The following is a 26,159-nucleotide window of genomic DNA, read 5'->3' on the forward strand; positions in this document are numbered from 1 at the left end:
GCTAGTGTCGTTAGTTTTTATCCTGGTAAATGTTGTTAATGTCAACTGTAGTGTTGCTGTTATGATGTAGTCTAAGTTCAATGTTTGCTAACATTAGCCTAGCCATGCTAGCTGTTCACGGGGCATTGATTTTTCGTTGTGTTGTGGTGTTTTACCAACGTAAACAAACAGCAAGTAACTAAAATTCACATGCAACTCAAAAGCTAACTACGTCCTCTTAAACCTGGATCAATTGAAACAGGCAATTGTTGCTAAAAAAAAGTTTATTAAAGGATACTCAAGGTGGAAATCGCCCTGTGGTAGACAGATGTAGGATTGTTGACATGCTTTTTAACTGTAGCTCTGTGATTGTGGCTTAGCTGACACTTAGTAGCATTGACACTAACATGCATGCTTTACCTTCTCGTCTCTTGATAAAGCACAGAGTTACCTTAGAGTCATATCAGTCTTGCTGCAGTTAGTGTTTGCTTAACTTTGGTTTCTGTCATCCACAGTCCCAGGGATGGAGGGTGCAGCCTTGAGCGATGCCAATCTCACCAACTCTTACTTCAGCAGCAGCTTTATTGGGGTCAATGGGTTTGGAAGCCCAGCAGAGTCTAAGTACTCAATGATGCAGGTACCGACGGAAAGCTATGGATATCAGCATCAGATATACTTCATTGATTCCTGTGGGGACAGGTTACTGTTGGTCATATGTTATGTTATGGAAGAATTGAATAAATATAATAGTTAAAAATAATATGCACAGCACAATTATTGCACTGAGTATTGCAGCAGTTATTATTGTACAGTTAAGACAGTATTGCATACTAGAAAATGTAAATAATAGAGAAGTTATGGGGTTATAGGTGCTGATGCAATGTAAATCCAAGAGCTAGTGTACTGACTCAGAGCATCTGACACTCTGAGGGAGGAGGTGGAAAGTTTGATGGCCACAGGCAGAGATAACTTCTTGTGCGCTCTGAGTTGCATCTCAGAGGAAAAAGTCTTTCTCTTGCACTGAAAGTACTCTCAACTCTTGATTAGATGTATATATTATTATATATAGGTAGTGTGAACATATAGCATGAGTAAAAACTGCTTTGAAAATTGAGTCACTTTATCATACCACAATAATATTCAGTGCGAATCTATTGATAAACATATGTGATATGAGAGTACCCTCTGTGACACGTCTGCTCTTGATGCTGTTTTCTTCAGCGAATGACTACCAGCAGCAGCTCTCCTAGTCTCCTCAATGATGGTGCCAAGAACTTCAGCCACAGCACTCATGGTAAGACTGCTTCAGTGCTCTGTGGAGCAGTGTTCAGCACTCATGCATTGAATATTGAAAGGGCCACTGCTAAGCTCCTTGCACTCATTGGTCTCCACAGAGCCAGTGAACTCCCCGACATCCTCACTGTTCAGTGATTTTGGTGCTCTTAGCATTTCCCAAAGGAGAAAGGTGAGCACACAAACAACCCGTCCAAGACAGTGAAGTTATTTTAAAGTGCTTTTAAAGTTCATTATTGTACTTTTACATGAGACTTAACAAGGATACATTTTATTTCCATCATTGTATTATTGCCTCTATCAGGGATGGGAGATTTAATCTGACTATTGAATGTTTTTTTCTTGTGCCACCAGACTCCTAACCCGGCAGCAAGTGAGTTCATCCCAAAGGGAGCTCCACGTATGGCCACCATGGCTCAATCCACTGTCCAGGCCTTCCCCTCGCCTCTTTTCCCACATCCTGGCCTCAGCAGCTCCACAGCTGCTGCACTGGCTCCTGGTGAGGGTTTTTGCAGCATCACTCACAGAGAAATCACCCCGTTAAATCTACTTTGCTCTACTTTCTGCGTGGCTCAGTTTTGTTTTCCATCTTTAGCCCTGAAATTGTATAATTCAGCAAGTTTGGGAATTCCCTCTTGTGTGCAGAACCTCATGTGCTACTGTCGAAACAAGAGTCTTTGTCTCTAATTTTAGGCATGTCTCTGTCTGCGGGATCTTCTCCTCTCCACTCCCCAAAAATTACACCGCACACCTCACCTGCTCCTCGTCGGCGCAGTCACACCCCAAACCCTGCCAACTACATGGTGCCCACCACTGCGGCTGACCAGGGTACTCACATAATCCAGAAGGAGACTGTGGGGGGGACCACCTACTTCTACACAGACAACACCCCGGCACCGATGGCTGGGATGGTATGTGCGACACACAGCTTCCTGCCCTGTATTCTAGTTAGGAATTACTTTTAAGATCGGGGTGGGCAATATGGCCAAAATCTTCTATCACAGTATATGTAATTTTATGTCACGGTAACAGCATATATCACAATGTGTTAACTGTCCTGTAACTTTAATTAAGAAATTGTTTAAAATAACCATACCGTGTTTCATCACATCTGATTATTTTTTTCTTTTATTTGGAGCTTCCATACAAAACAAAAACAATGAGACAACACTTGAGTTAAAAAAGAAAAGTCCCAAAACAGTAAAACTAAAAATTCTCCTAAAGTGAAAGCTTTACGGTTCCTAAAAAAGTTATTTCAAGTGTAACAGGTTTGTGTATTTACAACTTCATCCTCCATGTCTGCCCAAATCACGTTACCTTGTGAGGCAGCTGGATTCGCGAGAATCACGAGATCTGGCGATAACCCAGCCCTTATTTACCACATAGCCAGCCCTGAATCGCTCCTGTGGTTGAAATGGTATTGCCAAAGTTCTGCTGATGGAAACATTTCTACCATCACTTGGTATGTAATGTCATATTGCATCACCGTACTTAAAGAGTAAGGTTGGGAGTACGCTGGAAAGTCCTAACCAAACATACAAAGATATAGAATCACATTATGTCATTTGTAGAAATGGATTGTAAACAAACAAGCTACATTGAAATCTTTCAGCATTTAAAACTTTATCTGATCTGAGCATCTTTTGAGAAGCAAGAGTGTTGACTCTAAAATTCCTGTACGTGACCCACACCTCAGCCTATTAGCTGCCCTTTTATCATGCATACACTCCGCAATCTTTAAAACCACACTCCTTGCAGCCCACCAGGGCTATGTTTTGGCATAAGACGGCAGTCATCTTAACACTTGATAAGAGTGATTATCATCAGATAAACCATCACGTTTATCTGTGTAGCCATGACCTTTTAGCAGGGAAAAAAATATGTGTATGATGACACTGATTTTCATTTCTCAATAAATAGGAAGCTGTGTTTTTCTGGTTTCATTGCAGGTGTTTCCTACCTACCATATCTATCCCCCCACTGCGCCCCATGTGGCTTACATGCAGCCGAAAGCCAATGCCCCGTCCTTCTTCATGGCTGATGAACTCCGACAGGTATTTTCCACCCACCCACTGTCTCTTGCACTAAGTATCATCTCTCTTGTTGTCTTCTGTGGAGGTGATGTCTGATGTGTTGCACTCTTATCTGTCCTCCAGGAGTTGATAAACAGACATCTGATAACGATGGCCCAGATTGACCACTCAGAGAACCCAGGTAAAGGGTCTACTCTGTTGTCACAACAAAGGATTGCAAATGATAAAATAATTTCCCCTGCAAATATACATATATACTGCTTTACAAGTAAACAAACTTGCATTGCATAGTGAAACAAATACAAGAGTTGATTACATCATGTTAGTGTGGAAGGGTGTTGAAATATGTTTTTGGTCTCTGGGGATTTTACTTCTATTTTTTTTTCTGTGCCCATTGCTATGCATGCAACTATAAACTAAGATTGTGAATATGTGAAAAATTACACAATGGTCTATATGTATAAAAACAAATCACATATAATCTAGTGCTGATTTAGTATTGGTCAAAACAAGTAATTGTTCATACAGACTGTGACCTAGAACCTGCTTATAGCTGTTGAATCTGGTTTTGATTGCGTGCGTTCCTGCGTGTCTTTTTTTCCTTCTGAAACTACGTCTGTCTCTGGCAGATGTACCGTCTGAGGTGGACAGCTACCACAGCCTCTTCCCCCTCGAGCCCCTCCCCCCACCAAACCGCATGCAGAAGACCAGCAACTTCAGCTACATCACCTCCTGCTACAAGGCGGTCAACAGCAAGGATGACCTGCCTTACTGCCTGAGGAGGATACACGGTAATAAATGTGGTGATAAAACACTGTCTTCCAAAGAATCATAACACTGATATCACACGATCAAACAGGTCAATGTGACAAATGATGTAATTATGTTTTGACTCTTATTGTAACTATTACTAAGTTAAAAAAATGCTAGCAGAGATAATTGCTTGCTTCTAAAGTTTTACTGACTTTAAATGACCCCTTTCCAACCAAACTGAACTGGATATTTTCAGAAAATACACTTCATTGTAAGTAAGACAGGCTACTTAACCCTTGAAGGCCCTGACACACCAGGCTGACAGCTGGCCGTCAGTAAATGTTGGGATTTTGGTGAGCACCTGTCGCCCTAGTTTTAGCAGTGTGTTTGGCACTGTTGGCAATAGTTAGCCTTTGCTGCCTTTATTTGGAAACAGCGGAGCATGTCGGTAAATGAAATCACTCTGTTGTGCAGTTCAGCTCAGTGCAGGAGAAGAGAAACGTAAAGAAGGAAAGCAAACATACAAAGTCAACAGGGCGTGAGATCGAAACAGTTGTTATTTCAACATAAAGTTTTGTTGTTAATGTGCTAACTGGCTAAGCTGTGTGTTTAATCTTCCTGTTGGTCTTATGTATGTGCATTTTTGTGAATGTCTAGGACAAACGACCATCGCCTGCTGGTAATGGTGGCAGGTTCAGAATGTGTGCACTAGTTGGCTGTAGTCTTTGAGGTGTATTCAGGTCCAGCTTTTTGGCTAAGACACACACAACGTGAGGTAAAGCAACATTTGGCCTCTGTCGGCGCTAGTTTTTTTATGTCAGTTTGGTGTGTCTGGGCCTTAACAGGGATATAGAAAAAATGCATTGCTGTTGCTGTATTTGTTTATTTCTTGTAATTCTCTCTTTATTGGTTTATAAAAGCAACATGAACATATGTAAACAAAGTCCACAACCCTTTGAACATGAAGACCTTGAGCAAATAATAAATGAATAAGTAACAAAAAATATATGGGGAAAAACTTCTTTATTTTTAATCTATGTTAAATTTTGATTAAAAATAAAGTTAAAATAAATTTAGAAAATAAATATAAGATAAAAAAGTTAAAAATCTCACATTGAAATAAGGATAGAGAGTAGATGACAAATAAAGAAATTGTGTCTGTAACAATAAAATATCTTTCTAGTACCTACGTAGACAAAATCAGGTCTAATGTTTTTGACATATACTCACCATTTCGTCCAGTTCTCAATAAAAATTGCCTTTTTGGCCCTCAGATTAAGTCATTCTCTCCGTTACATATGTATTACATACCAAGTCAATCCATTCGTCAATACTAGTAGCCTACTACCACTACTACTAATACTACTACTTTTTTTTTTTTTTGCCATTTCTCGGTAAGGGAGTTTTTACATGCCACCAGTAATATTCTTAGCAGCAGTAGTTTCTCTGGTCTAATCAGGTACATCAGTGTAAAATTAAAGATTTCTTATTTGTTGTTTTTGATGAGCAGTGCAGGACATGCGTAATGATTACTCACTGCCATTAAAATAAACATGAACTACCAGTGTTGACGCACTGCGGTAATCATACTTAAAGAGGGTAAAGGATGTTGTGGTGAAAGAAATCTTGATCAGTTACCTGTGTATGCTTGAAATATGTCCAGGTTTCCGCCTTGTTAACACCAAGTGCATGATGCTGGTGGACATGTGGAAGAAGATTCAGCATTCAAACTCTGTAACACTGAGGGAGGTCTTCACCACAAAGGCCTTTGGAGACCACTGTGAGTGTGTATGAGCAGTTTTCATTTACATGTGTGTATCGCCTGTGTATGGTTAATTTTTTTACATGATCCAGACATAAAGTTGACCTATTCCACAATTGTGTTAATTGTTTGACATTTGTCATTCTTGGTTTCCAACAAAAAATGCTAAATATTGGATGAAGTTGTTGCTTCAGTGTTGCGTTCAAGCTCCATTTATTGTCAGCAAAGTTTGGCTTTCTTAGCTCTTAAAAGTTAGGAGCAACTGGCCGGCTGATAGAAACTAGATTTTGTACTTTTATTTTCTCATGATGGTAAAGACAAACACATCAAGGAGTGCAATGCAGGACAAAGTGACAATAATTGGATACATAAAAAGAAATATAGCTGTTACACTGTCCCCTTTCCATCTCTTTGCCATAGCGTTGGTGTTCTCCTATGACTTCCATGCGGGTGCAGAAACCATGTTCAGCAGGCACTTCAATGACCCAGCAGCAGACTCGTACTTCACCAAGAGGAAGTGGGGTGAGTTAGGCTACCCACCCTTCCACCATCGCACTGAAATAGCCCCAGCATCACCACGTATGCTCCCCATCCACCCCTCTGCTTCACACATTTCGAGTTTATTTACTTGTTTGGTAATGAGGTCATAAACCTGTGTCTATTTGGGTGTGCATTTACAGGTTTGCCTCGCCTGCAGTTGTGCTCACATCCGGTGTTTCATGGCTTAGACCAACATCGAAAAACCACTCAGTTAACTCAAAATAAAGACACATTCCCCGAGACGTTTAAAGGTCTAAAACTAGTCGTGTGGATGTCTTGAGGCTTGAAAGAAGATTCAAATGTTTGGAGTCTGTAAAATGTCCCAGTTTGACAGTTGACATACATGTGTCTGTGCAAGAGAGATGTGGGGTCTTGGAGGAAACTGTGGCTGAAACTGATCCTATGGCAGGTGCTGTAAGGCCTACCTACAGGAATGCACACAGAGGAAGCGAAACCAGATCCTGGGTTTTGTCTAGTCTGTCGCAAACACTAATAAAAACCATAATATATGAACAGTATAGGATCGCACAGGCAAACAAACTAAAAATACCTCTAAAGCTCTGGATCATACAGTGCAGATGAACTTCTTCTAAACTTTTTCTGGAATGACCTTCAAGGAAACAGACATTTTTGCCATCTCAGTCTGCCCTAAGTAGTGCTGGGCAGTAATGCCAAAAATAGTATCATGTAGGGATGTAACTGTAACGAAACTGTAACAAAATTTACAGTTTGGTTCGATATGACACAGCGTTGTCATGCTACAGTACGTCATGGAAACAGCAAGTGAAGTAGAAATGCCAGAGTAACTTCCTTGATTTTTGCTTTTGTAATTTTTGCGGTCTGGCTGAAATGGGTCCGTGTAGGAATAGTGTGACGGAGCTCAGGTACATTAAGCATGTTTGTAAAGCCTGTGTTTTCCACTGTAGAGTTGGATCTCATACCTGTGGCTTTAAATGTACCAATCAGTTGGGAATAGTTGCCTAAATGCTGTGGGGATAACATTTAGTGTGTTGCATGGTTGCATGGTTGTTCTTGTTTCACCTATTGACACACTGGGGTGAACTTGGTGTAAATGAGCTGACATGTTTAAAGTTTTCTGTGTGATGTAACCTGCTGACCTGTAGCAGATGTGACCGCGGACACGCTGTATAGAATAAGTTAGATGTGACATACTATGGGTTTTTACCCCAGCGTAATAGAATAGTTAATGATAATAATGATAATAATACTTTTTATTTAAAAAGGTGACTCAAAACACCCAAGGTCACCTAACAGAGCACAAGATAACATACAGAATTGTAGCTGTTGCACTGCAACGGTCGGGGTCGGGCAATTTTAGGCAATTCTGAGCAACAAGAGACAGAATAGGAAGACAAGAAGGAAGTTGCCATTACAATGTACATTTTGCATGAGTTGAGGCTTGAACTCACAGCCTCTGACACCAAGGAGCATCTTCTATCTGACTGAGCTAATTAGCAAGTGATAATGCATCTGTAGTTTCACAAATTGACTAAGCCAGCCACCAGGATGACAGCAGCTGTCAAGGCAGATTTCAAACTGCTGTCATAAAATCAAGACAAAAATCTGAAAATACACATCTTGCATCTAGACAGCATGGAGATGTTGTTAATTTGTTTTTAACAACGATTGATTTACTCCATAAGTGAAAAACTGATGTGTAAAGATGCTCTATTCCCATTGACAGCAATGGTTCACATGAGGACAGAATTCAAAATGCTGTCAAAAATTCAGTTTTTGGTTTAAAATTCTGATATTTGCCAAATATCATCTATCATGATTTTTTTCATGAACACTGAAAACATATTTAGCAAGACTTTGCAAGTATATGTTTACAGTACTGTTTACAGTCGAACATCTTGATGCACTGTAGGCTCAATTTTTGATAAATCAAAAATCTGTGAGGACAATTTGTGGAGGACAGTCTGAAGATGCTCTGTAGCAAGTTTGGTGTCAATTGAGCAAAAGTTGTGGGAGGAGATAGGTTTAAGAAGTTTTACAGTTTTTGAAAAAAAGTGATGGACTTTCTTCAGTACTGGGGCTACATTTTGGTGAAAGTTGCGAAGCTGTAGCACATACGGTCAATTTATTGTGAATTTTTTTAACTTTAGATGCTTGCTGTAGCGCCACCATCAAGACTATTGACTTGTGTTTGCAGCTGAGCAAATCTGGCATAGGACTGCACCTTTGTGCAAAAGTTTGGTGATTTTTCGCACGTGGTAGTAGGATTTTCTCGGAAGAAGAAGAAAGACCGAGCAGGAAAACAAGAGGCTCCTGGCACGACTGCCTGCCCGGCCCCTTACTAGATACATGAATTTGGATAGTTCAACATACTGTTCAGTTTGTAAGACGTACTGAACTGAAAGTCTCACTCCGAATGGTTAATTTCAAATTTGTGTATTATTACACCCCTGGTATCACAGTACTTTTAAAGATTTAGGTAGTTTGTTAATTTATTATGTTTGTTTCAGGTTTTTTTGTATTACTTGGCCTTCATATAGGTTTATATGGCTTATTCTTCGGTCAGAGTGCACAGAATGTAAAATAATATAATTGCACCATACTAAAGATTACTATAGGGTTTGCTTGGCCTCACAGGATGACCCAGTATATGAAGGAATCGGAAGGCTTGAAACAGTTGTGTTAACTGCAACATAGTAAAAACAGAAGTTAAAAAATAGATATGGTTAAAACGTCAACATTTCTTTCTTTTGAAAACATACCTTAAGCAAAAGCTGCCTCAAGTGATGTATGACTCTCAGGCTTCACCGTATCACCGGCGCTACTAATTGGCAGCCTCAAATTCTACCATCGTAACTAATGGCATACACTCTTGCTATTCCAACATGTATTTTGCTGAGGTGAGGTGAGTAAGTGGCAACAATGGTAGCTCGACAAACTTTGCAGTATAGGTATAGTCTTTTTTTAACCAAAAAACCTCTAATACAGACACAGTTCCTTTCCTGGGCTGAAGTTCTTCTGGTCCATCCCCAGTCTCTCTTTCTTCATCCTCCATCTTTCTTTTCTGCCCTTTAAAATTTACTGTGGTGACGGAGCCTCTCCCAGCTGTTAACAGGCTGTTAGTGTAATGTTACCCGGCTAGCTAGTGAGCTGTACCCAGCATGCCACTCATCGTCATAATTTTGCAAATGTACAATTATTAGTGTTACAGATTGTTTATGTGACACACATTGTTGTGTGCCATGCTGTTTTCCCTGTTAAAGAGAGTTAGTGTTGGTAATTAATTGTTGTGTTTTAAAGTTATAACTGTTAGTAAGAAGGGTGCACAGTTAGTGGTGTTCCTCTCTCTCTCTCTCTCTCTACACAGTGTGCTGTGGGCGCTCTTCTGCCTACTGAAGAGTTAAAGTAATTACCTCCGCCAAGGAGGTCATGTTTTCGCTGGCGTTTGTGTGTTTGTTTGTCTGCAAAATAACTCAAAAAGTTCTGAACGGATTTTGATGAAATTTTCAGGAAAGGTTAATAATGGGACAGGGAACAGATGATAAAATTTTGAAGGAAAGTGGATAAAATAATAAAATGGAGGGAAATCCGAGCTGCTTGGCGGAGGTCTGCGCTCTCCGAGTGCTTTTCTAGTTGTTTATGCTATGCACTGGTACGGAGGTTTATGAAAAATTCACATTATACATGAAATCAAAACAGGTATACTGTCCAGCACTATGTTGAAATGGTTTTTCAGTCCACTAAAAATGAATCTGCTATTATTTTAACAATCATTTATTCATTTCAGTTCTTTGTTGAGCCACAATGCCAAACAGCCCCGACATGCAGCTTCTGCAATGGGAGGATTTCAGTTTCATGTCATTTTAAACTGAAAGTATTTGGGACTGTTCGTCAGTGCTGGGCGATGTGGCCCTGAAATAATATCACAATATTTCAGGGTATTTTTGCAATAGCAATATTCTTGATCTGACAAAATACTAAAAAAAATATTTAATTATTCATTTCAAGAACACACAACTATAACCGTAACAGGGTTGGAGTTTGGTGTGTCAACATAAATGTGACAGTTTCACTTTAAATACGCAGTTAAAACTAAAGGAAAATTAGTCATTTTTTTCATGTGCAGTTAACAACAGTAACTCAGTAGATTCTGTATAATATATAAATAGTACAACAAAATAAAATCAACCAGAAATTACACATATGAGCACTTGCCAAATACTGTAAATGATCTATATAATCTATCAATATTAAAAATTATACTGGTAATATGAATGATTCGACATGACACGCCCCTACTGTTTGTTAGCTAAAATAAGCATAATGAAGAAAGAAAAAATGATGATGGGTATTTTACTGTTTTCTGACATATAGAAAATGATCAGCAGATTAGGTTAGGGTTAATATAATTGTGTTAATTACATGAGACTGACTCAAAATGGTGTGTTACTGACATCACAACTGTGAGAGACGGTTTATCCCCAAGATAAGATTGCCAAGGAAGTTGATGACAGTTTGAGGTTTAGTTCATGAGTAATGTCTAACCCTCAGGCTGCGTTTGTGTGATAAAGCATGTCTCCATGTGCAGGACAACATGAACCTCCCCCTCCACGGCAGCATGCAGGTCTGCTCCCTGAGTCTCTGATCTGGGCTTACATTGTCCAGCTCAGCTCGGCCCTGCGGACCATCCACACTGCCGGCCTGGCCTGCCGTGTCATGGACCCCAGCAAGATTCTTATTACTGGCAAGACCAGGTACCACCCACACACAGATACCGCACCATTCAGCATTGGTAAATGAAAGTGGTTGATTAGAGCTGATAACCACAAGATGGTGAACGAACCGGCATGAATGTAAATTTCCAGCTCAGAGAGTGTAGGTATGGTAACAGTAAATACATTAAAAGGGGAAGAGTATTTTCAGTGATGCTTCCTTTTTTCACAACCGTGTGGTTGTGCACACTTAGCACACCCAGAAATGCAAACAAACTGTTAATGATTTTGGTCTCTTACCTTTGCAGGTTACGGGTGAACTGTGTTGGGGTGTTTGATGTCTTAACTTTTGACAACAGTCAGACCAATCATCTTGCCCTAATGCCACAGTACCAGGTACTCTTTATCATGTAGTTTGTGGTGAATTACACATGAATATACATTACAGACAGGTTTTATCTCATCTTCTTAAAGGGACAGTTCATCCCAACTTAAAAAATACATTATTTTGTGACCAGATGGGCCTCAGTGCATACCTCCTTCTAAGTGTCCTGTGATATGACCATGTTCATCTCTGTCTTCCACCTCCGTCTCACCTGTAGGGTTTTATGTAGATTCATAGGTGAAAATATTTTATACACTAATTATTTTCTTGTCTCCATTTCCCATTTGTCATTCTTTTAGAAAGTTTTCTATGCATGTAGGTTTTATGAGTTAACCCCGCTCATTATGTATTGTCAAAAAAGTTTATAGCTGCAAGTATCTAAAAAAATCTGTCCAGAGGAGATCCAAGTCATTTTTCAACTGTTCCAATGTCTTAAGATTATCATTGTTAAATGATTGATGCAGATAAATCAGTCCACGATCTGACCATTTTCTAAAGCCGAGCAATGTGTCTCTCTGGAAATCATGACCTGGTCACTCAAGATAATCCACAGACCTTGTTGTGAGCAGTTTCATGTAGGAACTATTTTCTTTCGACCAAACTTAACCCACCAGAAGGAAGCATCCATCTACTCATGGACGAGAGGCTCCTGCTTGTGACAGACCAAGATGTAAACATTAATGGCGTCCTCCTCGGCTGAGCTGTAACGTTAGCTAGCTCAGTGGTGCTAGGTAAGATAGCAGTGATACGGTTGGTAGGTGTAGTTCAGGAGAAAGAAAATAGTTCCTACATGATACCGCACACAACAAGGTCTGTGGATTATCTTGAGTGACATATCATGATTTTTCAAGGTCAAGGTTTTTCATACGATTTCTTTTGGCGCTTTGAGCACCGCAAGTTGAGTGCCATCTAGTTCCATTATACATGAGAAAAGGCAGATGTCTCCAACACTCTGCAACTCACTCTGATAAATAGCACTACAAGTAAGAGGAAAAATATGTATTTTGATTTTTGAGGTGAACTGTCCCTTTGACTTCAGCGCGTGTGTTCAAAGCTGTTTTCAAAATGTGACTTTACATCATTAATGTGTGTATGTCTGTGATGTGTGTTCTGTTGTGTAGCAAGCAGACCTAGTGTCGCTGGGCAAGGTGGTGCTGGCGTTGGCATGTAACTCCCTGGCTGGCATTCAAAGGGAGAACCTGCAGAAGGCCATGGAGCTGGTGTCTATCAACTACTCTTCAGACCTCAAGAACCTCATTCTGTAAGAAAAGTTGTTTAGCATGCTAAACAACTTGCATAAAAGCAAGAACTGTCCAGATTAAAGTTGGACTAAAATCCTAATACTTGGTTTCAGACAATGGCCTTTTATCTGTTGTATCTCCTCACAGAAAAGTTCTGCGAACATCCCCATATCCACATGATCGAACACGTCAGTTCACCTACTCACCTGTTTAACAAGCAGCTTGCTTCCTTTTCCTTTGGCCACAAGATGTAGTCCCATGTTTAGAGTGCAGTCATGTGGCCATGACTGTGACTTAACCACAAGTTATCCCACTGCTTCACTCTCACGTCAGCCCGGGATATGATACTTTGATAAATGTTTGTATTGCCAGAAATTATCAAGAGCATGAACCCTCAAAATAGTATTATAATCAAAGAATCATAACATATTAAGTATATTTTCAATGAGTGTAGTGTCTGCAGCAGTCAGCTATACTGTATATCTGATCAATGTCTATTTCCCCGAACTGAGATTACACTTCCGCATGTTGTCATCCGCCCACACCAATCATGTAGTTACGCAATTCAGGTTGTTTCTTATCTACAAGTGTGACGTCAAAGGCTAACTAACTTGCTGTACTTACAGTACCTCCTGCCTTTTACTCAGTACTTCTAGACACTGGAGAGGAGTTGAGGATTGACCACTGTGTCATGTGTAAACTGTTGCTTTTACACGTAAAACACAGTGAGCTTATGACCTCCAAAGGGGCTTGATCAGTTTACTGTATTTATACCTGATTATACATGATCACAAAGCCACCTAGTCATTCACAATTAACAATAATTTAATTCAATTATAACAGTTTTTTTAACTTTATTGAAATAAAATGAACGGTACTACTTACAGCCTGGCATTACTTTTTAAATTTTATTGCAGTAGTACGTCATTTAGTTGAGGTAGCCTTAGTAGAATTTAGGGCTGTCCCGAATACCATTTTTTAACATTCAGATCTTCGGCAGAATATTCGGTGCAGTGGACCCCGGGGATTTTTCGGACCTAATTGTATTGCCGAGTTTTGCACAGCGGCGACCAGATCTTTGCTCTCAAACCACAAAAAAATGTGATTGCACAACAGTCTCCTTCAGTTATTAATAACATTATTCTATGCTTTCTTTTCATTTTCACATTGGCTAGTCATCCTGTTTAATTTGTCTTCTGATTAAATCGGAACCGCTGAAACAAGTTGTAGGAAGCCTCTGCAAGTAATTGGTTGCTGGCAGACACTCTGTGCTGCAATAAAATGGCTAATCAGCAGTGCCGTGCACTGTAGAGCAGATGCGCTGCTGGTTCTGCCGGCCTGAATGGAATATAACTTCTATAGCCTTACTGTTGTGTACAGCCTTATAGACTGAGCTGAGTAGTGATGTGCGGGTCGACCCGTAACCCACGGGATCTGCAAATGGACCTGCGGGTCAGGCAGCAGTGATCGTCTGTTAAATCGGTCTGTAAATGATATTTTAACATTATTGGCTATTACTGTCATGGCATCCGAAGGTACTGATGCGTTGAGCGGGTGACAGTCCGCGGCCGTTTTCAAAACACACTTGTGTCACGCACTCCAAAAGAAACTTGTTGAAACTTTAAACAATAATTTATTGTACAAAATGGGGGAAACAAACGTTGACAAAAATGGTTCCATAATTCATATTAAATTCAAAAGATAACGAAAAAACAGCTACAAGTTACAGGGAATAGTGATAAAGTGGTAAAACTTGGCATTGATCCACAGCCTCAGACGGATGCGCTCAAGCCTGCCGTGCGCACAAGCTCAGTTGGTAGGATACTATATTTTCACATTTTTAACAATGCGATTTAAAAGTTTTGATTTTTATTGATAACCTACATTTACCAACAACAAAAAGACTACATTTAGCACCAAAAAATATGTGTAAAAAAAAAAAAAAGTAAATAAAAAAACAAAAATCGAATACCAAATTTTCATATTTCAACGAATACCTACCCATAGAAACGAATATTCGAATATCCAAATATTTGGGTACAGCCCTAGTAGAATTTTAGTAGTCTACAGTAGTTAAGAGGAGATTTTATATATTGTGTCTTGATATAGCGTTCTCAATCTCAACCTGAGCCCGACAGGTCCTGAATCGCCTGATGGGTTGGACTGGATTCAGGCTGAAAATGTGTGCTGATTGACCGTGTCGGGTTGGGCTCAGGTTGTGGGGAAAAAAATCTTATTATTATTTTTTTAATAGATACATCAGAGGCTCGGGCAAATCACCATTTGCACCTACATAAAACGGAATTTGAATATCTACTAAAAGGCCACTTTAAGACTTGTTGGTACAAAAATGTTTTAAACTCTGGGCAGAGTGGGTCAGTGACATTGCACAGCTGTATCCCGCCTTCTCAGCTCACCTGAAGGGAATCTCTAACTAATTTTTGTGTATTTGCAGGTATCTGCTGACTGAACAGTCTCGCCTGCGCAGCGTCAATGACATCATGCCGATGATAGGAGCGCGATTCTACACACAGCTGGATGCATCGCAGATGAGGAATGATGTCATTGAGGAGGACCTGGCCAAGGTAAGTTAAGGGCACTGCATTTTTGTTCAGGTATACTTAAAAAACACACAAAGGTTAGGGTTGGTGTCTCAAAAGGCACAGAGCAAACAGCGTGCATATTCAGTCGTCTTGTCAGGCTGATATTCTTGGGTGGTGGCCGGAAATAGGCCATTGGTTTAGTGAGCTAAGAGGGAAGTTGTGTGTACACAGGATGTAGTTTGGTGTATTGTAGGCTTTGCAGTCTCGTCTTGAGTGTGAATGTGTGAAACAACAGACCCTTACTTCATCTTTATTCTTGTTCATGCCCCAATTTCCCCTTTACTCCCAACTTTGTACAAGTCCACCAAACACTAGTACTTTGTGTTAGTGTTTTTACCTCCGAACTGCAAATGATTTCTGTCCAGCACGTCTCACAAGATCTCAGTAACTGAAGTTCAGTAAACAACTGAAGACTAGAGCAATGAAATACAAATCTGTGGTAATAAACTGGGCGAGAAAAACAGGGGGGCTTTTTTGGGCAAACGTGTCTGTAATCTGCTGTTATCTGTGTTGGTGGGGAGTCTAAGCATTTCTGGTTTATCAGGTCATCTCTGCATCATGTCTCAGCTGAGTGTGTATCTGCACACAGGGAATAGTAGCAGCGGTGTGTATTTGCCCGATGAGCCTTTTTGTTGACAATAAACTTTAAAACAGGATTTTATAAACCAACATGGTGTGTCGAGCTGTTCATGATGCTTTCTGGTAAAAAGTGTCACTCCAAGTGACAAAAATCTACAAAGAAAGTACTTATGAATTATCACAAGAGTCCCCTTGCAGTAAGACTAGATCCTGGTAAAGAAAAAAGTTATTCATAAAACATCTCAGCCTGCAAGAGAGCTCATGAGGTGAAAAACTGTTGAATAGGTAGGAGGCTTAAGAGTTTCTTAAGCAGATGTGAAAATGAAAGACAAAGAGGTAGGAGAGGCGTTCTCTAACCACTGAACAACAGTGAGTTTATCAAGCACTACATATGAGATCGTGCAGTGATAATGTTTGTGTACAATCTCATTAGCAATGCACTCACATCTCTCACTCAACACTATAACACAATATGCCAGAAATGAATGTGCGATATATGGCAACTGGAAAAATGCAACACTTCAGCAGTAACGACTGTAGTCTGTCACAACCTTCTGTCAGCAGAGTGATCACGCCAACAACTAAAAGTGCACTCAGAGTGCACATCTCGGCCAAGGCCAAATGCCAAATGCCCTATCTTACAAAAAGTAGAATATAAGTAGAATATAATTCTATTCTATTCTATTTGTCTGTAATTCTGTTGACAAACAAACTGCACCAAAAACATAACCTCCTTGGCAAACATAATTTCAGTGCTGACACAGTCTCATATTGTGACAGTTCATTTAATTTCGACTGGATGTCCACACGTCATATCAGATAGATTAGGAACTAAAATTACCAGCATTTCCACAAAGGAAAGTCTGCACCTCGATTACAGAGCGAGACTGCACGCCAACATTTTCTTAACAAAATAAAACAGGCTGCAGTGAGAGTCTCTCTCCATGGGATATTTAAAAATAGCAGGTTTGTGCATTTAGTCCTTCTCACGGAAAAACGGGAAAAAAATCGCACCAAACTGAACCGTACTGCTCGGTGGAAATGGGGCTATACATAGCAATGGGGCCAACCACACCTCCTCACTAAGGCAAAGTTTCTGTCCCGTCCTTACTCAGAGTTGCTGTGAGAATTTTTAAAGTCACTCTTAAACTAGGACTCCTTGCTAGAAATCTTTAGGCTAAGTTAGGAGCTCTGAGAGTATTCTCAAAATATTCGTGAATATGGCCCCTGATATCCGCACTCGGCTGGCTTGCTAGCATTACGCTGCGTTCACATGGAATCAGGCAGATGGACAACACCTTCTTGACCACATTGGACAAGGAGGTAAAACGAAATATGCGTGACAAAATGTTATGAATAATATTATAGAAATGATGCTCCATCAGTGCAGCCACCCATATCATAAATTATGGGTATAATTAGTCAATGATCCAACATGTCTAAAGCTTCATACTGATTTTTACGGTTTATACTGAAATGACACATTACCTGTAATAAACACTTTAGTAGGACAAAGTGAAAGCTGTTTTCTTGTCTGTATTGATTTCTTTTAGCAGTGCTTATAGAATGCAGGCAGAAAATATACAAAACAAAAAAAAAAACATGAAACAAAAAAAAAAAAAACACGAACTGCAACAAAATGTGTACATGGCTTGTCAATCAATCAATCAATCAATTTTATTTATAAAGCCCAATATCACAAATCACAATTTGCCTCACAGGGCTTTACAGCATACAACATCCCTCTGTCCTTATGACCCTCGCAGCGGATAAGGAAAAACTCCCCAAAAAAAAACCCTTTAACGGGGAAAAAAACGGTAGAAACCTCAGGAAGAGCAACTGAGGAGGGATCCCTCTTCCAGGACGGACAGACGTGCAATAGATGTCGTACCGAACAGATCAGCATAATAAATTAACAGTAATCCGCATGACACAATGAGACAGAGAGAGAGACAGAGAGAGAGATGCAGGTAATGACAGTAGGTTACAACAACATTATTGAAAGTAATAATATTATAGTTATAGTTCTGGCTACTGTGGTACAATATGTTGAAAGTATGTATTAATATCTGGCAGTATACATGTGTGACAATAGTCATATGTGTATAATAACAGTAGAAGTATGACTAATGACTAATGATGGCAGCAGCAGCAGGAGACATCTGGCAGGACCACGGCAGCAGCACAACCACACATGTCACGCTGTCCAGGCACCGCTGCGATATGAGTTAATCTGAGAGACAGTGGAGCACAAAGGCTCCGGAGAAGAAGCCGAGTTAGTGACATCCAGAATGGCCGAGTTAGCAAGATGCAGTAATAGAATACGAGAGAGAGAGAGAAGGAGAGAAGGTGCCCGGTGTATTATAGGGGGTCCTCCGGCAGACTAGGCCTAAGTCAGCCTAACCAGGGGCTGGTACAGGGCAAGCCTGAGCCAGCCCTAACTATAAGCTTTATCAAAGAGGAAAGTCTTAAGTCTAGTCTTAAATGTGGAGACGGTGTCTGCCTCCCGGACCGTAACAGGAAGATGATTCCACAGGAGAGGAGCCTGATAGCTGAAGGCTCTAGCTCCTGATCTACTTTTGGAGACTTTAGGGACCACGAGTAACCCTGCGTTCTCAGAGCGCAGTGTTCTGGTGGGATAATATGGCACTATGAGCTCACTAAGATATGATGGAGCTTGACCATTTAGAGCTTTATAAGTTAACAGTAGGATTTTAAATTCAATTCTGGATTTTACAGGGAGCCAGTGCAAAGAAGCTAAAACAGGAGAAATATGATCTTGTTTCTTAGTTCCTGTTAGTACACGTGCTGCTGCATTCTGAATTAGCTGGAGAGTTTTTAAGGACTTACTAGAGCTACCTGATAATAGAGAGTTACAGTAATCCAGCCTAGAGGTAACAAAAGCGTGGACCAATTTTTCTGCATCTTTTCGGGTCAGGATAGGCCTAATTTTCGCAATATTACGCAGATGAAAAAATGCAGTCGGTGAGGTTTGTTTTAAATGAGAATTAAAAGACAAATCTTGATCAAATATTACTCCGAGGATTCTTACAGTAGTGCTAGAGGCTAGAGCAATGCCATCTAGAGAAACTATGTCATCAGATAAAGAGTCTCTGAGCTGTTTGGGGCCAAGAACAATAACTTCAGTTTTGTCTGAATTTAACATCAGGAAATTGGTGCTCATCCAAGTTTTTATGTCTTTAAGGCAGTTATGGAGTTTAGTTAATTGATTACTTTCTTCTGGCTTCATCGATAAATACAACTGTGTATCATCCGCATACCAATGGAAATTTATAGAGTGATTTCTAATGATGTTACCTAAAGGAAGCATATATAGAGTAAATAGGATTGGTCCGAGCACAGAACCTTGCGGAACTCCAAAACAAACTTTGGTACGTAAGGATGATTCATTATGAACGTCAACAAACTGAAAACGATCAGATAAATAAGATTTAAACCAGCTTAGTGCAGAACCTTTTAGGCCAATTAAGTGATCCAGTCTCTGCAGTAGAATTTGATGGTCAATTGTGTCAAACGCCGCACTAAGATCTAATAAAACAAGTACAGAGACAAGTCCTTTGTCTGAAGCAATCAGAAGGTCATTTGTAATTTTAACTAGTGCTGTCTCAGTGCTATGATGCACTCTAAATCCTGACTGAAATTCCTCACATAAATTATTATCATGGAGAAAATCACACAGCTGGTCTGCGACTACTTTCTCAAGGATCTTTGACATAAAGGGAAGATTAGATATTGGTCTATAGTTGGCTAACACCTCTGGATCCAGGGTGGGCTTTTTTAGTAGAGGTTTAATTACAGCTACCTTAAAAGACTGTGGTACATAGCCTGTTAATAAGGATATATTGATCATATCTAATATATGAGTGTTAACTAAAGGAAAGACCTCCTTAAGTAGCCTAGCTTGTGGGGGGTAGTAGTTTACAATCCTCTTGAGTCACATTTGTCCCTGCGTCTTGTTCAGTCTATATGATAACCACTTTTCCCAGTCTTTTGTGAAGCAATCCTCCTTCATTTTCAGCTTGTATGTGAGTTTCTCCATAACTAAGATATCGTCTATGATGTACAGCCATTGTTTGAGGCTTGGAGGTTTAGTCTTGAGGCAGTTCTTGGTGATCGCCTTTTTCCCTGCTGCAAGCAGGATCTTAACCAAGTATTGGTTTGCTATGTGTACAGTTCCTTCCATATGACCCAGATATAGAACAAGACATGTTCAGGGGATTTCGTATCCCAGCACCTCACACAGAACTGAGCGAATACAATCCCAGAAAGGCTGTATTTTTTTGCAACTCCAAAAAAATGTGGGTATGGTCTGGATCCATATGATAACACAGTCTCCAGCATGGTTGTTGAATATTGGTTTGTTTACTTTTAATTTTTGGTGTGATAAAGTATCAAATTTGGTTTTAAACTTTTTCCAATTAAATTCTCACCATTTTTGCGATTGTGAGGTTGATTGTTGTATTTTCCACGTCATCCCACATCCCCTCTGGAATTCCCTCGCCCAGCTCTTTTTCCCATTTAGCTTTAATATACAATGAGCACGTTTACATGCACACTAATAAACCGATCATTATCTGATTTCTGGAGTTACCTGATTATTCAAGTGGTCATGTAAACAGCATAATCCGATAGGCTTTATCAGATAAAAGCCATTATCTGATTATGAGAAATCAGATAAACACACCTAGCTTTTTCCCCAATAGTCAGATTATTCGGTGCATGTATACCCTTTAATCTGGTTTCTTTCGGGTTTTGCTATTTTATACTCCCACTCCACTACATTTTAGAGGGAAATATTGTACTTTCTACTCCACTACGTTAATCTGACAGCTTTTGTTTCCTTTCAGATAAAGATTTTACATAAAATAATATATTTTTATACTCTCAGTGTTTAAATTGTCACTTTTATTTTATCTCACTTATATGTTATGCACTTTGTGTGACAAGTTTATATACAGTACACTTGTATATTGCACTTTGCAGTACTTTTACTCCGAATCTACCCAAAGTATGTAAAATTGGCTCCACATTGATAAACTACACATTAGAATGCTCTCACATGTATCTGTTAATGATAAAAACAAACAATACTGTAAGAATATAAGCTATCAGAATGATGAGTGCTTTATTTTGCAAATATATGACTTGTGTACAAGTGTTTCAAGGATATGAGTACCTGCTGTAACAGGAAGTTTGAGTTTTATGTCATGTACTTGAGGAGAAATCCAACTGAAGGACTGAATCATGTAAACCAGGTTTTTCTGATTATCAGATTATTGAAGTGCACGTAAACGCGTCAAATCGGATTATTACCATTACCTGATTATTCCCAGTTATCTGATTATTGTGTGCATGTAACCGTGCTCAATGTTGAATCCTTCCTGGAATCCATTAAACAACGGTTCAGATTTGACACGGCACTGGGAATAGTCATACAATATGCTTTTACAAACAGATTTATGATAGGGTGTGTTTCATCTTTAGTTCTTTTGATTTTTTTATTAAAATAATCCCTCAATTGTTGTGTTAGGTCATGTTTAGTTTTTAAATGTTGAAAACTTCTTATCTCACCATTAACAATGGCTGTGCATACGGCCGTTATACCACTTCCAACCCATTGTTTGAATCTGTGATTAGATTCTCCTGGTTCAAACTCAACATTAGGTGTTATCCATTTTAGCAGTCCCAGTTCCTTTCCTATGTTTAGTTGTTTAATAATGGAATGCTATATATCAAGAGTGAATGTTGTTATCGGGTTTAGGTCTGCCTCATCATTTACATGGGCAGGAATCTTTCTTTCCCCTATGATTGTTTGAATTGGGAATTTAGATTCAGATATTTCTATGTCTTTCCAAAGAGCAACATAATATGAGTTGCACCAGTTAATAATTGGGCGCAATTGTGCTGCGTGGAAGAATTCTTTTAGATTTGGAAGTGCCATGCCCCCTTTGTTTCTAGGTAATTGGAGAGTGGTGTAACGAATTCTGGGTCTTTTACCTTCCCATATAAATCTTGAGATTAATTTATCCCATCTATGGAACTGGGCTTGTGGTATATTCATAGGTAGAGATTGGAATAAGTATAACAGGCGTGGTAAGATATTCATTTTCACCACATTTATCCTGTCATTTAATTCCATTGGGTAGATTGACCACCTTTCAATATCCCTCCTTATATTGACGTCAATAGGTTCATAGTTGTTATGGTGTAATTTGGATAGGTTTTTAGTTATGTTTATACCAAGGTTTTTAAGTGATTTTGCTTCCCAATTTATGTTTAGTTCTTTAAGGTTTTGATTTGGTGAACCATTAAACATGAGGATTTGAGTCTTAGGTATGTTTCATTTGAAACCAGAATACAAACCGAATTGTTCAAAAGTCTGCATAAGTTGTATAAATGAGTTCACTGGGTGGCTCAGGTAGATCATGACGTCATCTGCGAAAAGACTTATTGTATGTTTTTGATTATCGACTTCTATTCCTGTTATATTAGTGTCTTGTCTGACCAGTTGGGCCAATGGTTTGATATATAGGGCAAACAAGGTGGGACTAAGACAGCAATCCTGTCTAGTTCCTCTCTCTAATATAAATCTTTCTGTAAGAGAGCCGTTAACTTTTACTCTAGCTGAGGGTTTGTTATAGATAGACTTGATACACTGAATTGATTTTTCGTTGAATCCACATTTCTCTAATGTTAAATATAAATATTCCCAATTAACCCTATCGAAGGCTTTTTTTGCGTCTAAACTTATTGATGCTGCTGGTAGTTTATTTTCATGTATTCTATGTATAATGTGTAACTTTCCTCTAATATTGTCTTGTGTTTGTCTGCCTGTAACAAAGCCAGTTTGGTCTTCATCTGTTAAGTCTGTGAAAGCTGTTTTCAGTGTTTTAAAAAAGGACATGCAGCTAAAGGTGACTTGATGCTGCGTAGTATTTGAATGAGGGCTAAAACCACTGACTGATTGCGCATAAAAGCGGTAACTTTAGATAGGATATAGATTCTGACATACAGTAAACCTACACTAATTAATATGCTTCCATATGCGCTTTGATACGGACTGAATCAAAGGGAAATGAAACAACACATCACGCTCAGTCAGAGGGTGGATACAGAAAACTGGAGTTTAAATTACCTCTTTCTGGAACTGAAAACCCAGAGTTTCCCTCATCTCATGGCTTGATTACTCAGTTTCCGATAAACCTGCTTTTCGGAATACACCCTCTGTTTTTAATTAAGTTGCGGGGCACGATAAAAAGTGAAAATATTTTAACTTGGAACGGCAATGGCTTTTACCCTCACTTAATTTTACCATCCTTCTTTCGTCCTCTAAAGTAATAACCAGTTTGCCATCTCACTGATTTTTTGTGAATGCAGCATTTAGTGACCCAGCAGGTACGAACAGACTGAGCGAAGCAGAAATACTGTGAACTCCTGTGTCTTCACCTCTCTTATCAAGCGATCAGATCAGTGAGCAGAAATGTACTGTCACAACTGTCCTTTGACAACTCATCTCGGTTCCTTTTTGACTGAAAAATTACCTTTTTACCTTTTTACGCATGTTGTAACAACTCAGTTTTCAAGGTACCGACTTTTGAAAGGTGATTTGCTGTTTTGTAAAAATGTCGTATGCACATTTAGTCTCTTCTAACTAAAATATTCAACTGTTTGCAATGTAACAGTGTTGGTGTCGCTGTGGAAATGTGGCTCCTAAAGGCACCAACGCACTGAAAAGTAAGGTGCTCTAAGATTGTTGTTAGAAATCCAGTGTTCAGAAGTAAGTCTACAGTAGCAAGTGTTGGAGAACACCAACATGATCTTAGTTTTCGGTCATTTTCACTTTGTCAAACCGTGCAGAAAACGGTTGACAGGGTGTGACGGGCAGAGAGGAGACGAGAGAGGAGAGGCAGGAGTAAATTATATCTGCAGAGGTGAAAGGTGTGCTAAAATTTAACTGACATCTCTCTGTAGATGCGTTCACAGGTGGTTTTGGTGTTGATGAAGTCATCAGTGATGCAGGAGCTGACGACTTTCTCAGATTTCCATTAATTGACAGTCAGATGAGTGTGCATACAAAAATAGATGTATTGAGAAGAAAATGCAGCTTAGTCTAGTTGACTTTCAGTAAGGAGGAAGTGTCTTCTGGAACCTGCGAGAAAACAGGGTCCAACACCATGTACGGACAGAGTCAAGTGACTAAAGTTTCAGTTTCTGACAGTGTTCTTTGCAGAGACGAGAGGGCTTTGTTATTTTAAAAGGGCTCATATTAAGGAGAAATTGTCAAAAATGCCTCTGCTTTTAACATTAGAAATGTTTGTTAGTTTCTTATTCATTAATCCTTCTCTTTCATAATGATGGTATTAATTAATTTGCTTTTTTTTTTTTTTTTTTTGCATATTAACGTATTTATATTTATCCTTCAACCTGAGTATGTGTTTTGTTTTGTAATCTAAATCAGATTTTGCTTCCATCAGCTACAGAATATTTCCCATTACCTGGTGCCAAATTCAAAGATTGTGTCTTAAATTTTATGCCAATTTTAGTGTGCTTAGGAAATTATGTTCTTTTAAAGTTGTTTTTTAAGTTTTAAGTCTGTAATTCAATGTCAGTAAATGACACCAGTATCCCCTTTGTGGAACTCCTCGACAACTGCTGGAGCAAGTTTTTTATTTGCATAATTATCATTTATTAATTATTTTTTATTTATTTATTTATCTATTTATTAACAGTAATTACAGACAATGAAAATCTTCACAGGCTCTCCTAAGCGATGTCTTTTAAAAGTTTAAAAAAGAAAAAGAAACTCACACACATAAAAATGGTCCAAAATATAAATTTAAGTAGCATAAATTACACTGAATTTACAAAAGAATAATCTTAATGGTAACAGGAGTGTAGTAAATGTATATGCATAATGATAAGTATAAATATATGTTTATATATATATGGGGGTGTAAACAGTTGTGGCGAGTGTCAAGTGATGAGTTCATAAGTTCAGCATTTGATTAGGCAAATCTTTACAGCACATGCCACGTAACTGCAACATCCACAGTCTGAATCTGGTCTGGAACATGTATTGTAGGTCACACCCTTCTTTCTCTCCTTGTTTCCTGCCGACCTTCTCACCTTCTCACTACTGATTGTTCAGTAACAGCAAAAATGACTAAAAAAAATAAATATTTTCTAATGTTTGTTGAATATAAATTATCATTTATTTGTAGGAGGTGCAAAACGGCCGTCTTTTCCGCCTGTTGGCCAAACTGGGCACCATCAACGAGCGGCCAGAGTAAGTAGCTCTCGTGTAAAGATCCACCTGTATGTGTAGTTTGTGGTTCTGTCACTTGTCTGTGACCATGTTGCGTGTGAATCAGGTTTCAGAAGGACCCGACGTGGTCGGAGACGGGCGACCGCTACCTGTTGAAGCTTTTCCGGGATCACCTATTTCACCAGGTGACTGAAGCTGGGACGCCCTGGATCGACCTCAGCCACATCGTCTCCTGCCTCAATAAAGTCAGTCAGATTTCTTGTCTTCTTTTTGTCATGAAAGCGAACTGCTTATGTAATGTGTATGAATTACTCAAACATGCAAAGTGGCCTATTTTCAGAACATCTGTTAATGCCTCATATGCCCTGGCTAAAAAAAAACATGCATGCATTTGCCAACAGATTGCAGAACAGAGAGATTAAAAGTAGGTCTATTATTGGCCTACTTGTATCAGTGACATTTGGTATTTGGTTAGCAGCTGGGTATGGGAGGGAGCAGTGGAAATGTTAATCTGTCAGCATTTTTAACTAGTTTGTTAGGCCATTTAACTACTATATAACAATAATAATAATCTAATAATGAACACCAACAGAAAGCCCCGATGGTACTTAACTGAACTCTATGAATAAGCCATATCTCAAATATAACCAATATCCTAAAGCAGCCCCGAAAAATCCCCCCAAAAAGAGTAATGACATGTAGTGTAACTTAGAAGTAAATTTATCACAAGTCATTCTTAGTTTTCTCAATTCTGTTATTCCTCTTTTCACTTTTTTACTTTTTTTTTCACAAGTTGTTTAAAGCTGTGACCTTTTGTACTTCACAAGTCTTCATATAACACGACACTTACTAATGAATCTATACAGGCTTATCTTTTTATCTGGGTCCACAGAAGTTCAGCATGAGGTCCTTCTTCTTCTTCAACTTACTTGCTTAAAATTAGGGCTTTGACTGACAAATTAATCACTGATTAATCTGGTGATTAGTTTGTTGATTAATGGTTTGGTCTAAAAA

General features: G+C 39.1%; 1 protein-coding gene across 1 annotated transcript in view; it reads left to right on the forward strand.

Annotated features, from left to right (window-relative positions):
• The window catches only part of pan3 (poly(A) specific ribonuclease subunit PAN3), a 29,942-nt gene that overhangs the window by 1,115 nt on the left and 2,668 nt on the right, over positions 1–26,159 (forward strand). The window contains exons 3-18 of the mRNA XM_033638792.2: positions 495–616; positions 1,201–1,273; positions 1,374–1,444; positions 1,627–1,771; positions 1,966–2,183; positions 3,222–3,326; positions 3,429–3,486; positions 3,935–4,096; positions 5,722–5,838; positions 6,241–6,342; positions 10,928–11,093; positions 11,360–11,447; positions 12,558–12,697; positions 15,133–15,262; positions 25,102–25,166; positions 25,252–25,390. Coding sequence (XP_033494683.1) covers positions 495–616; positions 1,201–1,273; positions 1,374–1,444; positions 1,627–1,771; positions 1,966–2,183; positions 3,222–3,326; positions 3,429–3,486; positions 3,935–4,096; positions 5,722–5,838; positions 6,241–6,342; positions 10,928–11,093; positions 11,360–11,447; positions 12,558–12,697; positions 15,133–15,262; positions 25,102–25,166; positions 25,252–25,390 — 1,901 coding nt within the window. The remainder of the gene's footprint in view (positions 1–494; positions 617–1,200; positions 1,274–1,373; positions 1,445–1,626; positions 1,772–1,965; positions 2,184–3,221; positions 3,327–3,428; positions 3,487–3,934; positions 4,097–5,721; positions 5,839–6,240; positions 6,343–10,927; positions 11,094–11,359; positions 11,448–12,557; positions 12,698–15,132; positions 15,263–25,101; positions 25,167–25,251; positions 25,391–26,159) is intronic.

This window comes from Epinephelus lanceolatus, chromosome 20, assembly GCF_041903045.1.
Source record: "Epinephelus lanceolatus isolate andai-2023 chromosome 20, ASM4190304v1, whole genome shotgun sequence".
NCBI classification, from domain to species: domain Eukaryota; kingdom Metazoa; phylum Chordata; class Actinopteri; order Perciformes; family Serranidae; genus Epinephelus; species Epinephelus lanceolatus.